The sequence below is a fragment of the Humulus lupulus genome, chromosome X, assembly GCF_963169125.1.
Source record: "Humulus lupulus chromosome X, drHumLupu1.1, whole genome shotgun sequence".
Taxonomy (NCBI): Eukaryota; Viridiplantae; Streptophyta; class Magnoliopsida; order Rosales; family Cannabaceae; genus Humulus; species Humulus lupulus.
Window position 1 is genome coordinate 97,907,004 of NC_084802.1, and position 24,951 is coordinate 97,931,954.

A 24,951-nucleotide genomic window follows, 5' to 3' on the forward strand; every position below is an offset into this window, starting at 1 on the left:
AGCCACTGTCATATACCATAGTTCAAATAACAAATATACTTTTAAACTTATATACCATTTTAAATTTGATTACAGAAGATACCATAATGTATTTGAAACATCAAATCTAATTGAGATATAACACTTTCAAAGATAAATGTCATCAATTAATTGAACACACTCATATTTCTAACATGACCTATAACCAATTGAATGTACTCAAATTATTAGTGGAAAACATCCTGATGTTCCAAATCCAACAAATAGTAAACTAAAAGTGGTTAAACTAAAGTGAATGTTTAATGAGGATGAACACAAGATTTCAACCTCTTCATAGATTTCATCTTCACATGAATAGCATTTCTACATCTTTTATGATTGTGTCCATTTTCATTGCACCTACCACACTTGATTTGCCTCCTTTTTTCACCAACTGAAGGAATCCTCTTCTTTTTTGGTCTGCCAGCTCTTCTCCTTACAATGGGTGGCAGCACAACATGATCTTTGACAATATCAGGAATATCCCAAAACTTTTGACTTCCCACTGAATGGATTATTCCATTATATGTGCTCACAAAAACATCCTTCATGTAAAAGTCAGAAATAAGTATAATGGCACAAGCTTGCTTTTCTTATGGCAGCACATGCATGCGAGCAAGGGATTTCATCTAAGTCCCACTTGCGACAAGTGCAACTGCGCTTTAGAATTTCAACAACAAATTCTAAGTTACCATCAACAACTTGGTAAATTTGATGACCAATAGAGTATACCTGAGTATGAAAAACATTAATCAATATTGAAACATGTGCACTAAGGGTACTATATATATATTGTCATTGGTAAAAAAATATACACATAGGTAAATAAAAGATATAGCTAAAGTTGACTTACATTCATAGTTCTACCTAGACGATTTTGCTCAACAAGCTGGTCTTCTGCCCATTTTGACAACCTTGTAAATGTGCTTGCTGCTTCCAAACAACGTGTATCAAACCAATTTTGAACATTTTGCCTTAAATTTTCCAATAAAGCTACAACTGATAGTTAAGAAACAACATTAGATCAATATGTAAAAACAATATATATATTACATACATATACATGCTATTGGAAATCACATACCATAAACTTTATAATTTTTTTTTTCTAGTTTAACAAATAAAATAAGCAATACTTTTTGCTGCATCTTGTATATTTCTGAATATACCAGTTACAAAATACAATATACCATAATAGAAAATGAATATACCAAACAATAGATAACAAACAAAAAATGAAAACCAGAAAAAAAAAATCTGAATCAAACATATACCAGGAAAGTCTCTAGCTTCTTTCCAAACAGAATTTAAGCTTTCAGATATATTTGAGGTCATAATGGTGTATCTTCTTCTAGTAGAATATGATCTAGCCCATTTCTCGTATCCAACTTGAAGAAGATATTCACGAATTCTTGGTTTGATTGACTCCATTTGGCGCATATAAAACTCAAAGTCAATATTTAAATAAGCTCTTGAACAATTCTCAAATAGCACATCATGGCCCTTGAACTTCAATGCAGATTTTAGGTTGTTCAACAAATGATAGGTGCATAAGACATGTTCTGCATCTGGATACACAGTAGATATTGCATTCTCAATACTCCTGTGTCTGTCTGAAACAATAACCAGATTATCTCGAGATCCTAATGCACCTCTTAATCTTTGGAAAAACCAAATCCAAGAAGAATCATTCTCAGAATCTCTGATGCCAAAACCTATTGGGAATATATGATTATTGGCATCCATGGCACATGCCATGAACAATGTTCCTGCAAATTTAGCTGTTAAAAATGTTCCGTCAACTGATATGACTGGCCTACAATACTTCCATCCTTGAAGGGAAGCTCCAAATGCCATGAACATATACAAGAATCTGCCTTCATCATCAGTTTGATAATCAACCACTGAGCCTACAAATGGAAATGATTGTACAAATCATAAACACAATTTATATAAAAAGATGGCTTGTTTTTCCCACTCAGTACAGGAAACACATATACTATAGGTGAAAAATATATATATATATATATATACTGATGACAAAAACTGATATACTAAACATGATAAACAATAAATAACAAAAAAACTACATAGAAATATGTGTTATTTATTGAAATATGTGCTGAGTACATCATAAACATATTTTATTAAAGAAAAATATATAGATATATCAATAAAAAAAAACTACACCATAAAGACATACACAAAAACAAAACAAAAAATTACAAACCAAACAATCACATACTAGGATTAGAAGACTTTAGAGCATGGAGATATGATGGCAATAGAGCATATGACTCATCAGTAGATCCTTGTAATGCCTCCAATGCTTTTTCCTTTGCCATACGAGCTTTGAAGTAACTAATATGGACCCCATATTCTCTCAACATATGAGCTACTATCTTTTTAGGACATGTTGTTGCATCATCTCATAGCAAGTTAGTTACACAATCACTCACTAATTTGCTAGTAGCTTGATGATGATCATTTAACACAACATCGATTGGACAAGTATGATCCTTGACATACTTCCTTACCATCCAAAAATCTCCATTTCCATACTTTGAAGCCCTCATGTACCATTCACAATTTGGAACTACATATCTGACAACCAATCTAGTTTGGTTAGACTTAATAGTCACAAATTCAAAAAATTTCTTAATTGAGATCAACCCTAATGCAGTCTTCAACTTTTCTTTATTTTCAAAGAGGTATTTGACTTTCAGATCTTCCAATCCAATGGGATATACAAATATAGAGTCTACGTTTTCTGAAGTTGGAGAATTGTTCATGTTGGTACTTAGAACAGTTGAACTACCACTGCTCCCACCATGAGAATTTGACGATGAACCTACTTCAAAGTTTGTGCCAAACTTTGAAGACAAATCTGATTCCATTATAGAGGAGTGATCAGTAACAGACTCCAACAACAAACAATTATTCTCAATGGACTTTTGAATTAGTTCAACCATTGGACGCTCCTCAAAACTTACAATGAGTGGGTATTTCATTTCTTTATCAGATTTTGCCACATGTAGGTACCAACTCATACCACTATCACCCATAACCTCTAAAATATTATTTCCATTCTCTCCAAGGTTCATATCAACAAAAATCCTAATGTAGTAGCGATGACAATCCAACTTTAGAGGCAACTCTTTATACAATAGTTGTAAAGCATCTAAAAATGTGGCATTGTTGTTAAGCAACATAGCTGTCAACCTATAACCCGCGAATTTTTTGTTGTCATTCCAATGTCCATCATACAATATTGTAATAGGAACCTTTCCCATAACTGAAAAAAAATTTATAAGAAAGAAGGAAGATTAGAAAGCACAACTTAGTATACCACAACATTATTACACATGCTAGAAAGTAAAATAACATAAGATATTAAAATAAATATACCAAAATTATGAAACCATATACAACATAAAAAGGAGAAATTTTTTGGAATAATATTGGCAAACCAAGTGTGGTATATGACACCACACAAAACAGATATACCAATCAAATACATTTCAACAAACCCATTTAATACATTTCAACAAGCACATTTAATAATTTATATTGCAACTAAACTTCATGGGCACCTTCCAATGGTTAAATAGCCTATTTAATTCAGAATTTTGATCAAATATATGATGACAAAACCAACTTAAAAGAGACTTTCATTGATGGAAGAGTTGAGTTGTGGAACAGAAACTCAAATTGGCATGTCTTATTATATTTGCTTCACAAAACTATTTGACCACTCTAGCATTTAGAACACCACCATGTATTTTTGCACTTTATGAACTCAGAAAGAAACCATATAAGCAAAGCAAAGATTCTCAAAAACAAATATACCCTTCCAAGGAAATCATTAAAATATAATCATAAACAATTGTGAGGCAAAATTAATAGTCTTGTATTTAGAAGCAAATCAGTAAAAAATGGACAGCTGGGAGTGCAAAAGACTTCAAGCCAAGTGACTTAAATTGCCAATTTGTAATGAAGACCCCATTAATATTTAACACATAAAACTTTTAAAATTAATAATAATTACAAAAAAGCTAATGGTGGCATAAGAAATCAGTCCATTTGTATTAGATGCTAGGATATAAAATACATATGCTGACATAGATGCAGAGGGAACAAAAAAAATAACCAGAAATCATTCATTAGTATATCTCAATACAGATTCCAAGAGAAAATTATAAGAATCCTAAATAGTAACTCCAAATGACAAAATATTAAAATTGCACATAAATTAAAGCCTTATTCATTTAGCTTTGAGATGCAAACTAAATGCTTTAAGAGCTATAAGAACTTCTTTTAAACTCTCCTTGGAGGGTTCATTGCAAACACATCTAAGTCTTTGGCTATAACAATAATAAAAAGTTAAAACCAAATTTGTTGAACCTTATCAAAATTGCTATCCATAATGGGTTGTATGCTATCACTTATTGTCTACATACAACATATGTAGAGATAAATTAAAAATATACAATTCTGAAAATGCATTTAGTTCTAGGCCATAATGGTTTCACAGAAACAATACCAGAGACAAAATCAATCAATGCTAGATTTATGGCCACCTAAAACAGAAATGTTCCTGAACCGTACAAAGAATATATGGAAGAGAAATAATTGTTCATTTCAATTTGAATAATATCACATGAATGAGAATAAGCAATTCAATATAATATCGCATGAATGTCATTAAGCAATTCAGTATATATAATATCACATGAATGGGAATAAGCAATTCAGAATATAAGGAAGAGAAAAAAATGTTTATTTCAATTTATATAATATCACCAATCAAGTTATATATATTTGAGCAATTAATTTAGCAAGAATACTTCAGTTTATATAATATTGCAAATAGTCTCTAACCCATTTACACAGGAAAATGAGTATACTAATCAGAAAGAAAAACAAAAAATAATGAAAAGGAAGAGAAATACCTCTAGATTTGTGGAAAAATGGAAGAATGATCCGAAATATTGGATGATGGCCTAAAGAAAGCAAATATACTTTAATTTTTGTTTCAAAACACTGAAAAGAAAATGGAAAATGCTGTAAAGATGGAGAGGGCAATATGAAACAAGTGAAAGTTAACCAAAATTCTTCTTTACCGGAAAAAATGGAGGAAGAAATGCTGTAAATCGACTTCTCCCTCTCTTTCTCGTTGTCTTTTTTTTTTTTTTTTGCTGAGAATTTTTTTTGGTTGTATCAGTCTCATCTTCACGTGGTGTTGATGAGAAACATTATATAAATGATACAGCAGGGGTAATTTAGTAAATTAATCATCTAAAAAGCCTATTTTTCTACCATTTTTAAAATGGGGACATTGGGTTTCAAATGCAATTAATTTGGGCCATTTGCTATAAATTCTCATATCAATTTCTATTGTGCTTCAATTTGTAATGGGCTAGGTAATATGGATTCTTGTGGGTTACCGTATAAGTGATGGGTTTCAGAAGAGATAATGGGCTTGTGATATAGTAAATTTGTAATTATTTTTTTTCTAATTTTTCTATATATCTAAAAATTTCCCAATATTTCATAACTTAATTGGAGAGAAAAGCGAGCTAGCTATTCTATTACACAAAACAAACTATGGACACTTGACCATACCTATCATTTGGGATTATTAAGAGGAACTTTTTCAAATTTTTTTTTAATACTTTAGACCCATCTTTTTTCATTAAATTTAGTTATAATGTTATATTTCAACACATTATAAGAAAAACAAAAAAAGTAAGCAGAGGAGACGAGGTATGGGGTTGAGCCCATTAACACTAAAATGGATAAAAGCCCAGCTCATACACGGAGAAAGTCCAATTCCAATTGTCAATAACGGATAAACGGTGGTAGTAAACTAAACTGGACAAGGCAAAACAGTAGTAGTAGACTTAGAAAAAGCGAGGGTAGTTTGGTCGTACAACAACTTACAATTACATTCATTTCATTTACACTTGCCCAAATTTCAGTTTGGTTTCTTAAGCCAAGGCAAGGCAACGTATTTTTCTTATTCGTTAAGAAAAATAAAAATTAAAAAGACAAATAAATAAAATAAGAAGATGGAGGAGAAGAAGAAAGAGAATATGCCATTGTTGTAATGCTATGTTCTTCACAGACATCCATCCATCCCTTCTTTCCTTCCTTCCTTTTTTATATTTATTATATAATTATTCATTCCCTCTCCTCTCCTCTCCTCGCTCGCTCTCTCTCAGGTACCTTATCCTTCTTTTGATTCCCCATTCTCTCTTTTTTCTCTGAAGATTTTGTTAAAGCAATGGTGTCTAGTCTGATTGAATATTGATTTCTCTTTTATTGGGTTTTCCTTTTCCAAGGTCGGTTCTGGTTTTTTTGTCTGCGAACGCTTCTGCCCTTGACCTCTTTTTCTGTTTTTTGGGTTAAGTTGAAGAAACAAACCCTAGCTCTCTACGAGAAGTTTTGGATTTGTGCTTTTATGTCTATTTATCGCTTAAATTGAGTGTTGTTGTAGGGAGCTGTGTGGTTGAAATTTAGCTGAGAATAGAAACAAAAAAAAAAATAAAGGAAAACAAAAGTGATGATTACCCCAATAAATTTATAATTATATATGTTTTTATATTCTATTTGAGGAATATGTGTGTCGTTGGTTTCTGTTTCATTTTTTTGTTCCGCTGGTCTTTCAAATAATTGTGCCACAAGTATGCAACTAGTCGAAAGTGGTTTGGCTTGGTTATCTTTTGTTATAATTAGTTAAACATCTTCTTAGAGAGGTTATGGTTATTGTTATGGTTATGGTTATGGTTGTGGTTGTGGTATTACATAATAACAATGCGGGTGTTGATTAGTTCTTTCGAATCGTAGTATGATTTTATTTCTTGGTAGGAATTGTACAAATAGTATTTTCAGAAAGCAAAAGTAAGAAAGGAAGAGTGAATAGTTAAGTTTTCTCTTTCGGTTCATAATTGATAAATCAATATTGGATGTTAAAATGCAAGTGGAGACTTTCTTGTTCTGACCAAAATGTACTAGAATTTCTTCGGGAATGCATGTGAACTATATCTCAATTCACTTTGTTTTATAGTTAATGTAGTTCTGTAATTTGTATCATGGTACTGAATTAACGTATTTAAGTCCAATTAACAGGACTCTGGAATTTTTGGACTGTTTGGGAGAACCTGAATCGTGCCAAGTTAGTTTATGAGATCTAATAAGCAGTCAGTTGGCATATTGGATTCCTTCAGAATGGAGAGGGTTAGAACTATTTTAACTCATAGATATCCTTACCCCCACGAGCATTCACGCCATGCCGTAATTGCAGTTGTTGTGGGTTGCCTATTTTTTATCTCATCCGACAACATTCATACCCTTGTAGAAAAATTGGACAAGAATGTTAAATGGTGGTCTATGTATTCTTGTTTGCTTGGTTTTTTCTATTTCTTTTCGTCTCCATTTATTGGGAAGACTATCAAGCCGAGTTATTCAAATTTTAGTCGTTGGTAAGTGTTTCTTCTACATTCTATTGACTTGCTTTCATACTTGATTCTGACACATATAATGCTGGTTTGCATGTTTATAAGAACTTTTGTTGATGGGAGATAGAAACGGTTAATAGATGTTTGTAGTTCTGAAAAATTATCTTTTGTAGGTACATAGCATGGATTTTAGTAGCAGCTCTGTATCATCTTCCTAGTTTTCAGTCAATGGGAGTGGACATGAGGATGAATCTATCATTGTTTTTGACTATTTATGTCTCTTCTATTTTATTTCTTCTTGTATTTCACATCATATTTCTTGGGCTTTGGTACATTGGTCTAGTTTCACGAGTTGCTGGAAGAAGGCCAGCAATCTTGACTATACTTCAAAACTGTGCTGTAAGTTTGGAACATTGTCTATTATATCTACAGATTCTTTTGGCATTTGCTTGTGAATTCTGATGATTATCTTCATTCCTTTTTTTTGTTATGCAGGTGCTTAGTATGGCCTGCTGTGTATTTTATAGCCACTGTGGTAACAGTGCTATTGTAAGAGAGAGACGCCTTGAGCACAAGAACTCCTATTGGTTCTCTTTCTGGAAAAAGGAAGAGAGAAACACATGGCTGGCAAAATTTCTTCGAATGAATGAACTGAAAGACCAAGTCTGCTCATCGTGGTTTGCTCCAGTTGGGTCTGCTAGAGATTATCCTCTTTTGTCCAAGTGGGTTATTTATGGCGAGGTACTACTACCAGAAGCTAATAGATTCTTTCTTTGTTACTGTACAGTTCCTGTCATTATTTTATATTTATTGTTTCTTTTTAACATCTTAGTTAGCGTGCAATGGCTCATGTGATGGTTCGTCAGATGGAATCTCTCCTATTTACTCACTATGGGCCACATTTATTGGCCTTTACATCGCCAATTATGTGGTGGAAAGGTCAACAGGGTGAGTGGTAGTTTGTAGCTTGATTTCGAATTGAGTTGGTTGTTTTCAAAACAATAAAACATTACTATTATCCTAAAATAATTTACACTGTTATCTGAGTTTTGTTTTTCTTTTTCCTCTTGTGATAAATTGAAAGGTGGGCTCTTACTCACCCTTTGTCAGTTCAAGAGTATGAGAAGTTGAAGAAGAAGCAACTGAAGCCTGGTTTTTTAGATATGGTTCCCTGGTATTCAGGGTATACTCTTTACCTCCTGTTCTTTTTTTCCTTTTGTCTTTAAATGGTAGTATAGCTTAATTAATTGTTTCAACTTACCAATGGCTCTATGTTGCAGAACATCAGCTGATTTGTTCAAGACTGTTTTTGATCTTCTTGTATCAGTAACTGTCTTTGTTGGCCGTTTTGATATGCGAATGATGCAAGTATGGCTTACCTTTTTATTTTTTACCTAAATTATTGTTATGATCTAATTGAAATTGTTATGCTTTGAGAACTTCCACATGTTTACATTTTTTAATATTAAGAAATACAACATTTGAAAGAAAATTCTGACACAGTCACATAAGACAAGTAATCTTATAGATTGCTTTAAATGATTTTGTTGGGCTGTAAGTTGTGAAAATACATTAGACATCACAAATGGTGATACTAAAGAATTGATATTTATACAATCCATCTCTTCTTTCATCATGTCATTAGTATGTTATAATTTCAGAGTTAATTTCGTAAGATAAATTTTACCTCCCACATTTACAAGTATTGGCTTATTTGATAGTTTATTACTACTTCGACATCCTTTCTCATAGCTAATCTTTTGGGAGTAAGTTCTACTTAGTGGTTGGTATTAGAGCCAACATTTTCTTGTGGGATTGACATCTTGGAAGGGATGACATGGGTGGAGTCACCTACAAGGTCATGAATGACGTGGGTCCTAGGAGAAGCCCAAAGTGGGCCGCGATGGACATCGACTTTAAATGGGGTTGTATTGTTAGGTTCCTACATCAACTTAAGTATGGGCTTAGTTGTATAACAACTTTTATTCTCTCTGCTTATTCTTTCCCACTATAACTTTTTTATGTATCTTGTTAATAAATAAATGAATAATAAAGTTCTTGGCTACAAGTGTTTTTAATAAACAATCGCACCATTAGGCAGCAATGAGCAAGGTCAATGATGGAGCTCAACAAGGGGATCTCTTGTACGATCAATTTGGCGAGAAGGATGACTTATGGTTTGACTTCATGGCTGATACTGGTGATGGTGGAAACTCATCTTATTCAGTTGCTCGTTTGCTTGCTCAGCCTTCCATTAATATCAATAGAGGTGGTTCAGCACTTAATCTACCACGTGGCGACTTACTTCTTATTGGAGGAGATCTTGCGTGAGTTGACAATTGCTTTTTTGATGAATAGTATGAGTTTTTGAAGTATTATTTATAGCTACGTACAGAAATTTCAATTTTTGAATCCAACTACACTTGATTGAATCTATTTCTATTTTTTATTTTTGCTGGAAGAATCTATTTCTATTTGCTCTTAGAGTAAGTTGATTCTCCAAAAAAATAAGTTTGCAGTTTAGACTTTTGTATTTCTTCTCAGACTTCATCCGTATTACTAATCAGCCAATATTATTTCAAGTTAGCACAATAGTGTGGATGTTCTTTCTCTCATTGTGCTTTATAATTCATTCTGATGGCCCCCTTCTACTACATTGGCTAGATTTTGTTGTCATTTTCTTTTTGAATGCTTCAATGGATTTTTGTTTAGCATGTCTGTGGACCAATCAGTGTGAAGTTTTCTGTAATACATCATGCGTTCTATTAGACTGATGTTGTTTGTCTACACAATTTTTCCCTTTAATGGTTTCCAACCTTTCATATTTATTAATGAGAGCTTGACCAATCTTTGTGCAATTTACTGCTCATTGCGAACAGAAGAAACGAATAAGCATAAAAAATGTGTAATTTCTATATTGTCTCTTTGCATGTATATTGATAAATCATAATATTTACTGGCTATCATATACAGATATCCAAATCCATCAGCATTCACATATGAAAGGCGCTTATTTTGTCCTTTTGAGTATGCTCTCCAGCCTCCTCCATGGTATAAAGAAGTACACATTGCTGTAAATAAGCCTGAGGTACCTTCCGGCATGTCTGAACTGAAGGATTACAAGGGGCCTCAGTGTTTTGTTATTCCTGGAAACCATGGTTAGTTTTTGTCATCAGCCTCACTCTGTGTTGTTTTTTTTTCCTTCGTTTTTATGTCATGTTACCGGAGAGAATTTCATTGAATCCACACTTGTTGCACAACTCTTTTGTGCATGACAGATTGGTTTGATGGACTTCATACCTTTATGAGGTATATATGTCATAAAAGCTGGTTGGGTGGGTGGTTTATGCCTCAAAAGAAGAGTTATTTTGCTTTGCAACTTCCAAAAAGATGGTGGGTATTTGGTCTTGATTTGGCACTTCATGGAGATATTGATGTCTACCAATTCAAATTCTTTTCAGAACTGATAAAGGAAAAGGTAATTTCTTTTGCTTTCTTATTGTTTCAATATGGTTAGGTAAAAAAAAAATGATTCACTAGTGTATGCGTCTAGCCTTATGCAAGAGTAGCACCATCTCATTCCCATGGAATTACTTCCAAGGTGCTGGTCAATTAGTACATCTGCAGAAGTGAAGATATATATATATATATATATATTTATACATATACAAATACACATATTTTAAAATTCTTGAGTTTGTGATCATTCTAGATTGTCATAAGAATCAGCACACTTAGTAAAATCAACTTTAGACATTATATGTTATTATGCACTACTTTCATCTTAAGTTATATGGCTAGAGATGTCTTAAAACTTTGTTGCAATAGTTTTCTCATGGCCTAAAGAGATTATAACGATATGATTCCTATGTTCCCATCAGTACATTTGATCCATGTATGCTTACATACTATTCTTATTATGCCATTGACGTTGGGTTGCACCTAAGCTTTCATTTATATTTTATCTTTTACTATGTAGCTTCTTGAAACGTGCTCTGATCAACTTTTGCATTCTCATCTTTCCATGTGATAAGGTTGGAGATGATGATTCTGTGATCATTATGACACATGAACCGAATTGGCTTCTTGATTGGTACTGGAATGATGTTTCTGGAAAGAATGTCTCACACCTGATTTGTGATTATTTGAAAGGAAGGTGTAAACTTCGAATTTCTGGAGACTTGCATCATTATATGCGCCATTCATTTGTTAAATCAGATGGACTGGGGCCTGTCCATGTGCAACATTTACTTGTAAATGGTTGTGGTGGGGCTTTTTTACATCCCACTCATGTCTTTGCTAGTTTTAATAAGTTATATGGCACTCCTTATGACTGCAAGGCTGCTTATCCTTCTTTTGAAGATTCAAGCAGGGTAATTTATTTATCTTTGATGTTTGTAATTTATCTCATACTAATTTTTAGTAGACACAATGTGGTAAATTTCTTTTAACCGATTGGGGAATGTTATTTTCTATTCAATGCAGATTGCTCTGGGAAATATTTTGAAGTTTAGAAAGAAGAACTGGCAATTTGATTTTATTGGTGGCATTATATATTTCGTACTGGCATTTTCTATGTTTCCACAGGTTAGTTGATTATCCAACCTAGCAATTTTCATGCTAACTTTTATTACTAGTCTCAAGACTTGTTTATCTTTTTTAATTTGAAGTTACTGTGAACTCAAGCGATTTCTCCTAGTAAGTTCTGTTAGATCACTAAGAGAAATAAAAGCAAATAAATACCATTACCATGCTCTTTTTCTCTCTTTGAATTGGTGCTACTTTCTTTTAAGTAATCTCTCTAATTGAATAGCTTATGATTTAATACTTTCTGTTGACTTAATTATGTTTCTTAGCTTGTTATTGACGTAATGATTATTTTTTAAGCTATTGTTTTATATTCAAGTGGTTATTTATGTGCTTCTTTTCCCTTTTTTAGTGTAAACTTGGCCATATCTTGCAAGATGATTCATTTTCTGGTCACTTGGGGAGTTTCTTTGGCACGGTGTGGAATGCTTTCATATACATGCTGGAACGCTCTTATGTGTCTTTCGCAGGTGCTTTGATGTTGCTTATTGCTGCAATCACATTTGTTCCCTCCAAAGTATCCCGAAAGAAGAGGGTAATGATTGGCATTATTCATGTCTCTGCACACTTGTCTGCAGCTCTAGTTCTTATGTTACTGTTGGAACTGGGTGTTGAGACATGTATCAGGCACAATCTGCTGGCCACTTCAGGTCAGTTTTCCTACTGTTATATCTCGTGTTGATTATTTCTTAATCTCTGATTGTGTAATGACCAAATAATCGAACAATGTTTACATCTGCCTTCCTGCATGTTAAAAGAGAACTATGGGAACTGCATTTAATTAGTTTTTTCTTTTTTAAAAAAAAAAATGTATGTTAAATCTTGTTTTGACAAATGTTATATTAACCATGAGATTATATCATGTCTATGAAAACTATTTGTGACTTAATTCTATTGATAAAAGTTGTTGATTTACAAGTTAGTTGGATTTTATGGTACGGGACTTTTGATTTCAGGTTATCACACTTTATATCAGTGGTACCAAACTGTGGAGAGTGAGCACTTTCCAGATCCAACTGGTCTTCGAGCTCGTATAGAACAATGGACCTTCGGTCTTTATCCAGCATGTATTAAGTATCTTATGTCTGCATTTGATGTTCCAGAGGTATGACAAGCTATGAGTGATTTTTTTTAATTTGTTTTTTTTGCTGTAAGTTATGTTTCTTATATTTTGTATTACTATGATAAATTTTTCAGGTAATGGCTGTCACCCGAAGCAGCATTTGTAAGAATGGGATGGAGTCTCTCTCCAGAGGAGGTGCTGTCATATATTATGCTTCTGTCTTTCTTTATTTCTGGGTGTTTTCAACACCAATCGTATCCTTGGTATTCGGTAGCTACTTGTACATCTGCATCAATTGGCTTCACATACACTTTGATGAAGCCTTCTCCTCACTCCGCATTGCAAATTATAAGGCATTCACTCGATTCCACATAACTAAAGATGGTGATCTCGAGGTTTATACTCTTGCAGTGGATAAGGTAAGCAATCAGTAGTCTCTTTTTGGTTAATAGGTTTTCCTGCACCATTTGATAGATTTATGGACAATTCTATTCAAAATATCAGAGCACATAGAAATAACAATTTAACATTTGCAATGCAGGTTCCAAAAGAATGGAAGCTGGACCCGGACTGGGACGGAGAGCCAAAGCAGCCACAGCAGCAGAGCCACTGTAGAAAATTTCCAAGCAAATGGAGTGCCGCTATTCCTCTTCAGGACCCTATTCATACTGTTAAGATTGTTGATCACTTTGTTATTAAACAAACAGATGATTCTAGTTCAACAGCCAGTAATGGGTCAGTTGCTCACTGACTCGGTTCTCCAATTTGTATGATTAGTGTAGTTTCCTTGATTTAGGAAGTAATAGAATGGAAAAAAAACAATAGTGTTATTCCACTTGACTAGTAGCCTGCATAGTAAGGACCCAGGGTGGTAGTTTTAACAAAGTATAGAAGTAAAGCATTGAAGGTTTTTTTTTTCTTGTCCAGGGGAGTAAAGCATATAATTTATTTGTCACTGTTGGTGATGGTTCACCACATTAGTAGAAGTGAAATAACTAATTTATACGCAAATCTATTCAAACGAGTCTCTGGAAATGATCAAAGTAGGAAATTTTTGGCATTGAACCAAGTTAGCTATATATATATATATGTATATATAATATTGGAACCAGATATGAATTTGTTGTTTGCTAGCGTAGGTGGATAGTTTAGTTAAATCATAAACTCAAAAAAGTATTTGGAAACAGCAACATCTGTGGTTGGATGAAATTCCATTGTGTTTTGACAAATTGCTTTATATAGATACACGACTACAAGTACAAGGTCAAAGAAATTGGAATCAAGTAAAATAGATGGTACTAGAATCTCTCTTGAGCAAAATTGATGCTGAAATTGATATTTACATCGTTTCATTTTAAAAACCTAATAGTCAATTTTAATGAAGGAATGTCTCAAATGATGTTCCATCGAGTGCCTTCCCGATATCATGCCAGTTCTGGACTTGATCCGACAAAGGGGCGGTATGTATCCTAACCTGACGGCTCTTAAGCTCTTTGTAAGGTAACCTTAGAAACTCTTGAACGTCTTTCAGTTTCTGCATGGCCACATATATGTATTACATTAAACCAAAGTTAGTATTAAATTCTAATGGAAGTAATTAACCAAATTCTTAGGAAGTCAAGTTAATAGGTGATAAGCATTACGTACGGTCCGGTTGTTGGTAACATCTTCGCAGTAAAGAACAATGTGACGAGTTCTGTTGAAATATTCTAATGCTCTGGTTGTTGTCTCATTTGCTTTGTTCAGTTCTTTTATCATTAATGTGTTGTTAAGTTTTGGCTTGTATTTTGCAAGTATTTGAGCCTGCAATAGTCGAAGAAAAATGCATGTAAAAGAGGCATGGTGATGACTCGTGATTCATTATGAGAGAGAGAGAGAGAGAGACCTCCAATGGGGAATGCACGTGAGACTTGTGGGTTCCATTTAGTAGCTTAGCATCTTTATCATAAGAATTTGCGAGTACAGAAATCATTCTCCGGAGTAAATTTCTTCTGAAAAGGAATATGGCAGACACTCCTTTCTTTTTGAAGTACTCGACTATTTCTACGTGATGCTCCATTAAACCCTGTGATATACATAAATATATAAAGCACCATCAAGAAAGAAAAAAAAAGTCAAAGAGCCTTTTCAATTTCCTTTATGCTACATTGGCTTAATTTCCCGCTCCCCACACCACACACATATTCTTCGAATACAAAATTTATGCTTCTATGCAAAACAGAGATGCTTAAAATGCCCAATAATCTCTGATCTACAGGTAGATATGATTCATAACGTAAACTTTAAACATGGCCCAATAAGAAACCCCCTTTTCTGATTTGTAATTGGGGTACAACTTGTTAAAGTTGCCCACTTTTCCATACCTTCTTTTCAAAACCTTTAGCTTATTTAGTATTTTAAAAAAAAATATATATATATTATTCGTAAGTAATTACCATAGCTAGAGTTCTAATAGGGTAAATCAATTATTATTAACAAAGCGAGAAGTTATTAATAAATCTTTATGCAGTGGAGGAGGTAAAATTACCTGATTTAGCATCCATTTGAACCCAACAGCTGCAGAACACTCATTCTTGGAAGCACTAGTAAACCAGTCCAGATTATAAACTTTATCCATTGTCTTTAGAATCGAAGAAATGTTATCCCTCCTTTCCTTAACCGAGAAAATCTCCCCATTTGAACTAACATTCGTATGATTATTCAACAAAGTCTCAAACCATCCACTCCCAGATCTCTGCATTGACAGTATAGCAAAGTACCGTACAGGGTTGCAGCCACATTCTTCCCTGTAAAAAACAGATAATAACCTCAATTTGATGAAGATAAAAGAAGCCCAGAAAACAAATTTGATCAAGAAGCAATATCGGGTTTTCTTTATCTCAAGTATTACTATACCTTCTGAATGTTTGAGGTTGTGGGTAATGCATGTAATGATCACCAGAAAAGGGACAAAACTTTTGATGCTCAATAACTTTGATGTTTAAGAACTTGGCCTTAGTGTGGGGGCTTAATTGCTTTAAACAGATCGAGCATATATATACTCCACAAACCATGGAAAAGAGTAGAACCACCATTCTCAATATCAATGGAGATTTCTTCGGAGTTTTGATGACCAGTGTGTCCTGTAATTCGAGAGTAATTGTGATAATAATATTGAAGAAGAAAAAATACAGGAACATAGAGAGAGAGAGAGAGAGAGAGGAGCATACTGTGGTATCTTCCATTTAAAAATGTCCATCTACGGGAAAAGGAAAAAAGAAAAAAAAAAGAGAGAAAGAAGAAGATTATATATGCACATAGGTTTTTCTCTAAAATAGTGATATAGTGAATATCGTCGTTGTTGTCCTATTGTTTTCTGTCGAAGTAGTCTGTCCAAATGGAGAAATATATGGCGAGAGAAACGGTCATAGAATGGCTCTTTCTTGAAAAAATCAGGTAAAAAATATACCTATAAATTATAATTGTGTTTGTTGTAATAACACAATACACTAGCTACTTAAACGCAATAAAAGATGGTACCTCAAAAAAGGAAAATAATCTTTGACAAGACGCACGCACGGCTTTATTTTTTTATGAAATCTTAGGGAAAAAAAATACATTAAGACAGAAGAGAAAACTTTTAAACTAAGCAAATTACCTTGTTGAAGAAACATATATCTTCAGTCATGATCTTGTTCAAGTGAGTAAACACTACTAGTGGAGTGGAGTGGAGTGGAAGGTCTTACTATTCTGAGTTTTGAGGTTTTTCTCGTGAAGAAGAAGAACCATGTTTATTTATATCATCAGTACTCCCATCTCCCCCGCTTCTCATTTTCCAATAAATATATATAAATATTTATGTATGTATGATAGTCGATTAGTTTCTCAAACCATATTATATTTTACATCTTAAAGTATATTTATATCTCGTTCTTCTCTGAATATGTTTCTAATATATTACTTTATCCAATTTGGGTAAGTGCGACTAACCCATCACAGAAGTTGAGAAGGAAAAAGGAAGAGCACTCACCGTGTTCCATGTGTGTGTATATTTATATATATATATATATATATATATGCGCTTTAAAATAAAAAGGAATAGAGATAGATGTAATTAGAGTCAAAACAAAACAGGGACTTTTTAGCAACGTAATCTGCCGTTAACTGTGGCCCATTGTCTCTCAAATCTCATTGAGCGAATAAGCAATTATTTTACCAAGAAAATTTATATATTTTACATTCTTGATTTAATCACTTAATTAATACGACTTTGCCTTGGTTTTTGTCTAAGATGAACAATGCCAACCCCAATGATTTTTTTTTTGTTCTTTAAGAATGTAAAGTTATTTTTTTGGTATATAAATTTATATAAATAAATCTGAAAAAGAAACAGAAAGAAAGACAGTGATTACAAACTCGCTCCCTGTAAGAATTAAACAATGAATCCAAGTTCAACTTTGAAAGAGACGCGGTTACGTGCAACCCACTTCTGTTTGTCCATGCCAATATGAAGTAGGCCAGCATTTTTATTGGCAAATAGGTTATTTATGATTTTTGTCCCGAACCATGATTTATACATTATTGTACCCACTAATTTTTTAGACCGTTAAAATTTTCTCCAAACTATTTATTGTCTTGTAAAGTGAGAATTTCATCTAATTTTATCAAATGTGACCAACGACATGCTGACGTGACTCTTTGCTTGCTTATGTAACATTGTCACTTGTATAATTTAAAAAATAAATAGAATTTTACCTCAAACTTTTACCACTACCAAATCAAATCATGCCCCTCGAATTCAAAAATTTAAAATTTAAAAAATATTTTGAATATTAAAAATAAAAAATAAAAAAACATTAAACTAAAACTCAATTTAAATTAAATTAAATCATACAAAATTAAAAAATCAAATAGATAAAAATAAAACTATATTAAAATTTTCTCTTATTTTCTTTCATTTTTTCTTACTTTCTTTTATTTTCTCTCACTTTTGCACCCAAACAATCGCAACAACACTCATTAATTTATCACAACAAAAGCTCAACCAAAAAAATTAATAACAACATATACAAATAAAAAATTCAATCTCTCAAATTCATGCACATTTTAATTTGATATTAACAATATCAGGAAAAACCCAAAATTTCTATTCATTTTCTCACACTTTTGCACCATTCAAATACCCTAGGACACTCAACAAATGAGAGAGAAAAGAGATATGAGATGGGCAGGGAAAGGGAGAGATGCAGAATGACAACATAGGCGACACCAAAGTCGAATGTCGCAGGGGAACCCGCATGAGCCCAGCCTGTCAATGATGTCGCTACCTAGCTAACTTCGAGCTCACTCAGGCGCATGCCCAACACCTAAGCCAATTATTTTGTCCCATAATTTTTTTTTATTTCAATTGATTTTTAGTTTAATGGTTTTTTTCCCTTTTTTTAATATTCCAAAGTTAGTTTAATTTAAAATTTTTAAAATCCGTTGGTAACAATTTTTTTTTTTTGGGGGGGGGGGGCAGAATCCTATTTATTCTTTAAATTATAAACGAGTCTTTGGCGTGACAATACTGCACACTACAAGAAAAAAAAGGTTTTTAGTAGCGACATTATTAGCGGTGACAAAGCATGTTCGTTGCGATATCACAATAGATAATTTTTTTAATTAAAAATTATTAGCGACAACATTTCTCACGTATCGCCGCTAATAAATTAAAAAATATCCTGAAAAAAATGTGGAAAATTTCCCACAAACAAGAATATATAAGACTATTAGCGGCGATACGTGTCGTCGCTAATAGTCGCCACTGATTGAGTAGTTTTTATAGTATTTTAAATGGTTGTTTTATTTAATTTTTGATGTTTATTTAGTTATTTTTGTGCAGTATGACGTTTTGTTGCCTGTGTTTGATGATATTTCAAATTTATGGGAAGTAAGTGATAAATGACTATGTTTGGCTTCAAAAAGATGGAAATTGTTGAAAAAAAGATATTTGAGCCGTGACGCTTCGACTTAGAGCCATAGTGTTGCGATTAGACAGAGAGGTCGAACCATCGAGAAGTCTAGGGCTACGGCGCTGCCTTTGAGAGTTGTAACGCTATTGGCTGGGGAATTTGAGCCGCGACGCATGACTATTAGAGTCGTGGCGCAGGACTATTAGAGCTGCGACGCTTGAGCAGTCAGAGACAAGGAACATTCCAAATTTTGGACATAGGTCACAGTGCCTGAGTGGTTAATTCGCAGAATAGGGCATTTTATGCAGGGACAAAAGCGGGATTTCACATCCAAAGCACAAATTACTATTTAATCATAATTATGACGATTTCTGAAAGAAAAAAAAAACCTTAAGGAGGAGACTCAAAGAGCACACTAAGGAGGCAAAGGCTTGGAGATCAATTAGTCTATCATTCTATTTCATTATTTACTTTTACTTTCTGGATTAGTGATGTTGATTTTTAGTTTTCTGGATTTTATTATGTTCAGCATGAACTAATTTTTCATTTAGGGTGTTTATGGATTCTTTTGAAACCTTATGATTATTTAATGAAGTGCTTATGATTTTCCTATTAATATTGTGATTATTTGTCTTGTGATTAATGCTTGTGATTAATTGACCACTAATTGCATGATTTAGATGATTTTAACCTGAGATCTGAGAAGTGAAGGATAATTATACTGTAGTCAAATAATCATTGATTTATATTGGATGAGAGTACCTGTATAATCTGTGTAGCTTAAGGATTATGTGTTTAATGCCTGCAATATGTTAATTTACCACAGTGATGTAGGAGATTGCTTATTGTAGAGAATTATAAGTCTGAGTAAGAATATAATCTATAATTTTAATCCATTATCACAATAGAAATAGGAGTTCTCAAATTTGCATTAGAGAAACATAGGTGGATAGTTGATGAAGTTAATAACCCTAATTCTCAATCCTTTGAATTAATAGTTAATTTGAGCTATCATTTGTTCTATTTTATTGTTTTAGTGTTCAGTTTATTAAATTAAGAATCTATTAATTGTCAATCAATTAGAATCAAAAATTAAGTTTCGGTAATTAATAACAGTGTTTGTGGGAACGATACTTTACTTACTGATTTATTACTTGTTACGATTGCGTGTACTTGCGTAGTTCAAAATTATCACAACAAGTTTTTGGCGCCGTTGTGGGGGACTGTATAATTAATATCAATATAATTGATTTTTATTCTAAATTGGTTTTTTATTTCTAGTACTCATTCGATTTGTGCCAATATTGTGTTTCAGGAACTATTGGTATATGCGACGAAGTAGACAAAAGGAACTCATATCGATAGATCTTGAAATTGAAAGAACGTGCAAACAAAACAAAATATAAAGAAAAGACTGGATTTTTCCATGGCTGAGAATCAAGGAAATGCAGCAAGCAATACTACTAATATTAATAATATCCCAAATGTTGCAGAGGTCCCGGTGGAATGAGGACCAAGGACGCTTAGAGACTATGTACTTCCTAGTGTCACAGGAGTGCATTCATGCATTAGGCACCCCACTATTGCTGCAAATAATTTCGAGATCAAGCCAACAATATTACAAATGGCGCAATCTACTGTTCAGTTTGGGGGGTTGCCCACGGAAGATCCTAATTTGCACATACCCAATTTCCTGGAGCTATGTGCAACATTTAAGATGAATGGGGTGATTATTCCCATTTTCTCTACAAGACCGAGCGAAGAGTTGGCTAATTTCGCTGCAAGCTAATTCTATCACAACATGGGAGAAGTTAGCTCAGAAGTTCTTAGCAAAGTTTTTCCCTCCAGCAAAAGTTGCAAAGTTGGGAGGGGAAATTAATAATTTCTACCAGACAGAAAGGGAATTGTTGTATGACGCATGGGAAAGATTTAAAGAGTTGCTAAGGAAATGCCCACATCATGGTATAGAGTAGTGGATGCTTGTCCATAATTTTTATAATAGGTTGAATGGTACTACTCGTACCATAATAGATGCTGCAGCAGGAGATGCGTTCATGAGCAAGAGTGCTAATGAAGCGTATGAAATACTAGAGGAGATGGCGATGAATAACTATGAGTGACCAACTGAAAGGGGACAGCCAAAGAAGATGGCTGGTATGATTGAATTGGATGCTATTTCCATACTTACAACACAAGTGGCAGCATTAACAAAACAATTACAACATACCCATCTTCCATCTCAAGCCATGCAAGTACAAAATTTATAAGAGGCAGGTGGTAGTGGTCATCCAATGAATTAGTGCCCTGTCTTAGATATGAATAATATGCCAATGGAAGAAGTGCAAGCTATAGGAAATTATCAGAGACAAAACAATAACCCTTATTCCATGTCAACCATGGTTGGAAGAACCACCCAAATTTCTCTTGGACAAATAATCAACCCACTCAACAATCTTATCAACTACCTCCACTGGGTTATTATCAACCACAAAATAGACCTCCACAACAACCAATGCTCATGAAGCAACCTGAACCACAACCTGATGCGTTGAACCAGTTCATGAAAGAGACAAGGGCATCTATAAGGAGTTTGGAGATCCAAATAGGGCAGTTGGCCAATCTAATGACTAATAGAGAATAAAGAAATTTGCCTAGCACTACTGAAGTGAATCCTAAAGAACAGTGCCAAGCCATCACCTTGAGAAGTGGAACACAGTATGAGGAGCCTAAGAGAACTTAGTCAGAGGAGATAAGTCAGGAGAAAAAGGACCAAGGCATAGAAAAGAAGGACTCTAGTGAAGAAAAGGTTACTGATAGCCTCCCAGAAAAGGAAGTGGTACCTCCAGTAAGCATTGAGAACCATATCAAGATCCCATACCCACAAAGGCTCTATAAACACAATCTAGATAAATAGTTTGCGAAGTTTTTGGAGGTATTAAAAAAGTTGCATATTAATATCCCCTTCACCGAAGCATTGGAACAAATGCCTAGCTATGTCAAGTTTATGAAAGAGATCCTGTCTAACAAAATGAAGATGGGAGATTATGAAACTGTAACATTCACTGAGGAGTGTAGTGCTATTTTGCAAAGAAAGCTCATGCAAAAGTTAAGAGATCCAGGGAGTTTTACCATACCTTGCACCCTTAGGGACTTTGAATGCAAGCATGCTTTGTGTGATTTGGGTGCAAGTATAAATTTAATGCCATTGTCAATATTCCGCAGACTAGGGTTGGGTGAAGCAAGGCCCACAACAGTGACATTACAGTTGGCATAACGTTTAGCCAAGCAACCTAGGGGAATTATTGAAGACGTGTTGGTAAAAGTTGATAAGTTCATCTTCCCAGCAGATAAGTTAGGTCCTTTATGCCACCCTTCTGTATTCACCCATACACGCATATTCCTACCTCACCAAGCGCTAATCAATTCTTACTCTGTCTTCTGAACTTTCGATCTGACACTATCCATTCGGTCTAACTTCAAGTTTTACTGTCCTTTTAATCTCTGGTGTAGCTGCCTGCAAAGATACTTATGTAGTAGATGACGCGTTTACTGGTCTAGTTGTGCTCCCTATCCTTCAGATGTTCTTCAGTAGCTTCTCTGTGGCTTTAGATCAAACCTCTTCATACCTGTCCCCTCTTCTTCTTATAGCATTATTCTGAATACCTCTGGCGAGATCAAACTAACACTTCATGGAGCTTTACCTGTAACCCTGCTTCCTTAGTACTAACATCATCAGCATGGTAGTTGTTCGCATTCCACTTCTAACTGGAGAGTAGCCCAATATACCGCCAATAAACCCTGAAGGAGACTTGTTCATACTATTCCTATATCTTCTGCTTGTAGAGCTTACCTGAGTTGCTAACGCTTGAATCAATTAAGAACCTCTGTTACCAATTCATCACACTGTACTCGGTATAAGTTGTGATTCCTGAAATGTCTCTTTCCTTGATCCTCACCTGGTAATAACCAGATTGTAGATCAATTCCTGAAGACATTGTCCTGTCTTGTAACCGGGCATTTAAACTCTCTATCCTTAACAGACGATGCTAACAATTTCCACAATATGATGCTCTATCTGATCCACCCTGAGGTCAAACTTTTTCGACAGCTTCAGTAATTCTTTCTGTCAAACCATTATCATCTTCCATAATGTCCCTGATACCGAACCTATCTGTAGCCGAGTTCTGAAGCGTACCCAATCCTTCCTTGTATACCTATCTGAATCCCTACTGGTCAGCTTAGTTTCCATTCAGTCCAACTAAGGTACTCTAAATGATATTCCCCACAATCTATGGTTGTTTCTTAACAAATTAACTCTCACTCTGACTCATGTCAAGGCTTCCATATGACGAGCTCTATTGCTCTCACCACGAACCTCTCTATTACTTGTGTCCCAATTCCTCTTCCAAAAGTTTCTAATTCCTCTTAGTATTTCAATCCCCTCGCAAAGAACTTTGAGGCATATTCTCTATGTCTGAATCTTTCTTGGGACACTCGCAACACCGAACTCTTCCAGCTCGTTATATAACCCAAAACGTGAACTATCCAGTTAACTGATCAACTCCGAGGAACTAGCCTTGGGCTTCAAATGTAACAAGGTATTCCAGTCTTCCATCCTCTAACCATGGGAAATCCATCCTAACATATCAAATCATTCCATGTAGAAGTCGTGCCCTTACCTGACATTTCCCCCAGGTGGCATCGTCTGCCTTTGGTGCATAATAAATAACCTCACTGGTTCCCAACACTATCCTGACGGCTATCTTGTAAATCAGATTCCCCTTCCTGACAAGACCAGGAGCCATAGAACTGTCCAGGGTTCTTCTGCTTCGATTACCGAGAATTTTTCCTTACTAAACTCCACCAATGGAAATATTGTCATTTGCATCTCTGGCACTCATGCTCTATACCTCATTTCACAGATCTCAAATAACATGGCCTTCTCTGCTACCTAAATACAGATGATGATTTCTTACATCGGAGCGGCCCAAATGCTCTGGACTATTCCATAGTTTAATCCTTAAATGGGTCATCATTTCTAGCTACACTCGCCTGTATCAATTTCCCAAAATGAATTACCCAACCCACAAAACTCATTGACATACACTGCTGTTACCTTATCATTCCAAATCAAGCTTATGAGCCTACCAGTCTCCGTAGCTTAAACTATGTCTTTCTAACCTCTTTCATCAATTCACCATCTCAGTTCTTTCCAACCCATCATGCCAATGTCTCAGCCCGAGTACCATTTTCAAGCATTCTTCTGCCATAAATACTTAACATAACCCCTTAGTCATGACCTCTCATCTTCATATAACCAAGGATGGAATTAGCTTTGCCCATCCTCTGACAAATTCTTAGGCAACCCAAACTTTCCTCAAAACCAGAGGATAACGCCTTTTAGGCCTTCCATATAATACCCTCATCTGTCTATACCCTCACATTAAACCAACACTAGTAACCTCACTGTCAAAGCATAAAAAGCGGCTCTTTCCCTAGAGAAGTCCGCTGTTTCTCCATCTAGCCTCAACTATTAAACCCTACAGCTTACTCACATACTAGCAAACATCTGCTGTGGCTTTCAGGGACAGATGGAGGTTTCCAACTCCAACTATCATCCGCAATCCCCCTATAAAACAACGCCAAGTCAACTTAACCATTCTAGGCGCAAACAATTTGAGTTCATCCGCCACTACTGACTAAACTCCTCAGCCCTGAGGTTCACACTCTGAACCATTCCACAGCCAGGTCCAAATAACCACAGTTATTATGCACACATAAAGCATATTAAACACAGATCCATAATACTATACATTTAGCTACCAAATTTTTATTACAACCAAGTATAATCACATTTTATCATGCTTCCTACAAGCCAATAAGCAGATAC

General features: G+C 34.4%; 3 protein-coding genes and 1 non-coding gene across 7 annotated transcripts; 1 reads left to right on the forward strand and 3 right to left on the reverse strand.

Moving 5' to 3' along the window:
• Window positions 1-278: 278 nt before the first annotated feature.
• On the reverse strand, window positions 279-2,363 carry LOC133806085 (protein FAR1-RELATED SEQUENCE 5-like). The gene is made up of 6 exons (XM_062244221.1): window positions 2,264-2,363; window positions 1,293-1,928; window positions 1,103-1,177; window positions 872-1,017; window positions 607-750; window positions 279-563 (listed from the first exon to the last, which is right to left on the reverse strand). The coding sequence occupies exons 1-6, from the start codon at window positions 2,361-2,363 to the stop codon at window positions 279-281; spliced, it is 1,386 nt and encodes a 461-aa protein (XP_062100205.1).
• Window positions 2,364-5,991: 3,628 nt separating this feature from the next.
• Window positions 5,992-14,193, forward strand: LOC133804744 (uncharacterized). Of its 2 annotated transcripts, XM_062242885.1 has the most exons (16): window positions 6,083-6,242; window positions 7,150-7,502; window positions 7,652-7,877; window positions 7,974-8,219; window positions 8,311-8,426; window positions 8,563-8,661; window positions 8,759-8,846; window positions 9,576-9,805; window positions 10,452-10,636; window positions 10,757-10,956; window positions 11,513-11,851; window positions 11,964-12,065; window positions 12,418-12,715; window positions 13,022-13,170; window positions 13,263-13,547; window positions 13,670-14,193. In XM_062242885.1, the coding sequence occupies exons 2-16, from the start codon at window positions 7,204-7,206 to the stop codon at window positions 13,877-13,879; spliced, it is 3,072 nt and encodes a 1,023-aa protein (XP_062098869.1). In that variant the 5' UTR covers window positions 6,083-6,242; window positions 7,150-7,203; the 3' UTR covers window positions 13,880-14,193. The 2 variants fall into 2 exon arrangements, with proteins under 2 accessions (XP_062098870.1, XP_062098869.1); XM_062242886.1 differs by lacking the exon at window positions 7,150-7,502 and having other exon boundaries at window positions 5,992-6,242.
• A 125-nt stretch (window positions 14,194-14,318) lies between these two features.
• On the reverse strand, window positions 14,319-17,099 carry LOC133804745 (uncharacterized). Of its 3 annotated transcripts, none has more exons than XM_062242888.1 (6): window positions 16,766-17,099; window positions 16,024-16,250; window positions 15,656-15,914; window positions 15,014-15,193; window positions 14,776-14,931; window positions 14,319-14,662 (listed from the first exon to the last, which is right to left on the reverse strand). In XM_062242888.1, exons 1-6 carry the CDS (start codon window positions 16,793-16,795, stop codon window positions 14,504-14,506), a joined length of 1,011 nt encoding a protein of 336 aa, XP_062098872.1. In that variant the 5' UTR covers window positions 16,796-17,099; the 3' UTR covers window positions 14,319-14,503. The 3 variants fall into 3 exon arrangements, with proteins under 3 accessions (XP_062098872.1, XP_062098873.1, XP_062098871.1); XM_062242889.1 differs by lacking the exon at window positions 16,766-17,099 and adding an exon at window positions 16,338-16,750; XM_062242887.1 differs by lacking the exon at window positions 16,766-17,099 and having other exon boundaries at window positions 16,024-16,330.
• Window positions 17,100-20,920: 3,821 nt separating this feature from the next.
• Window positions 20,921-21,027, reverse strand: LOC133807463 (small nucleolar RNA R71). The gene has a single exon (XR_009879378.1). It is a non-coding gene; the product is annotated as a small nucleolar RNA R71 (small nucleolar RNA).
• Window positions 21,028-24,951: the final 3,924 nt, after the last annotated feature.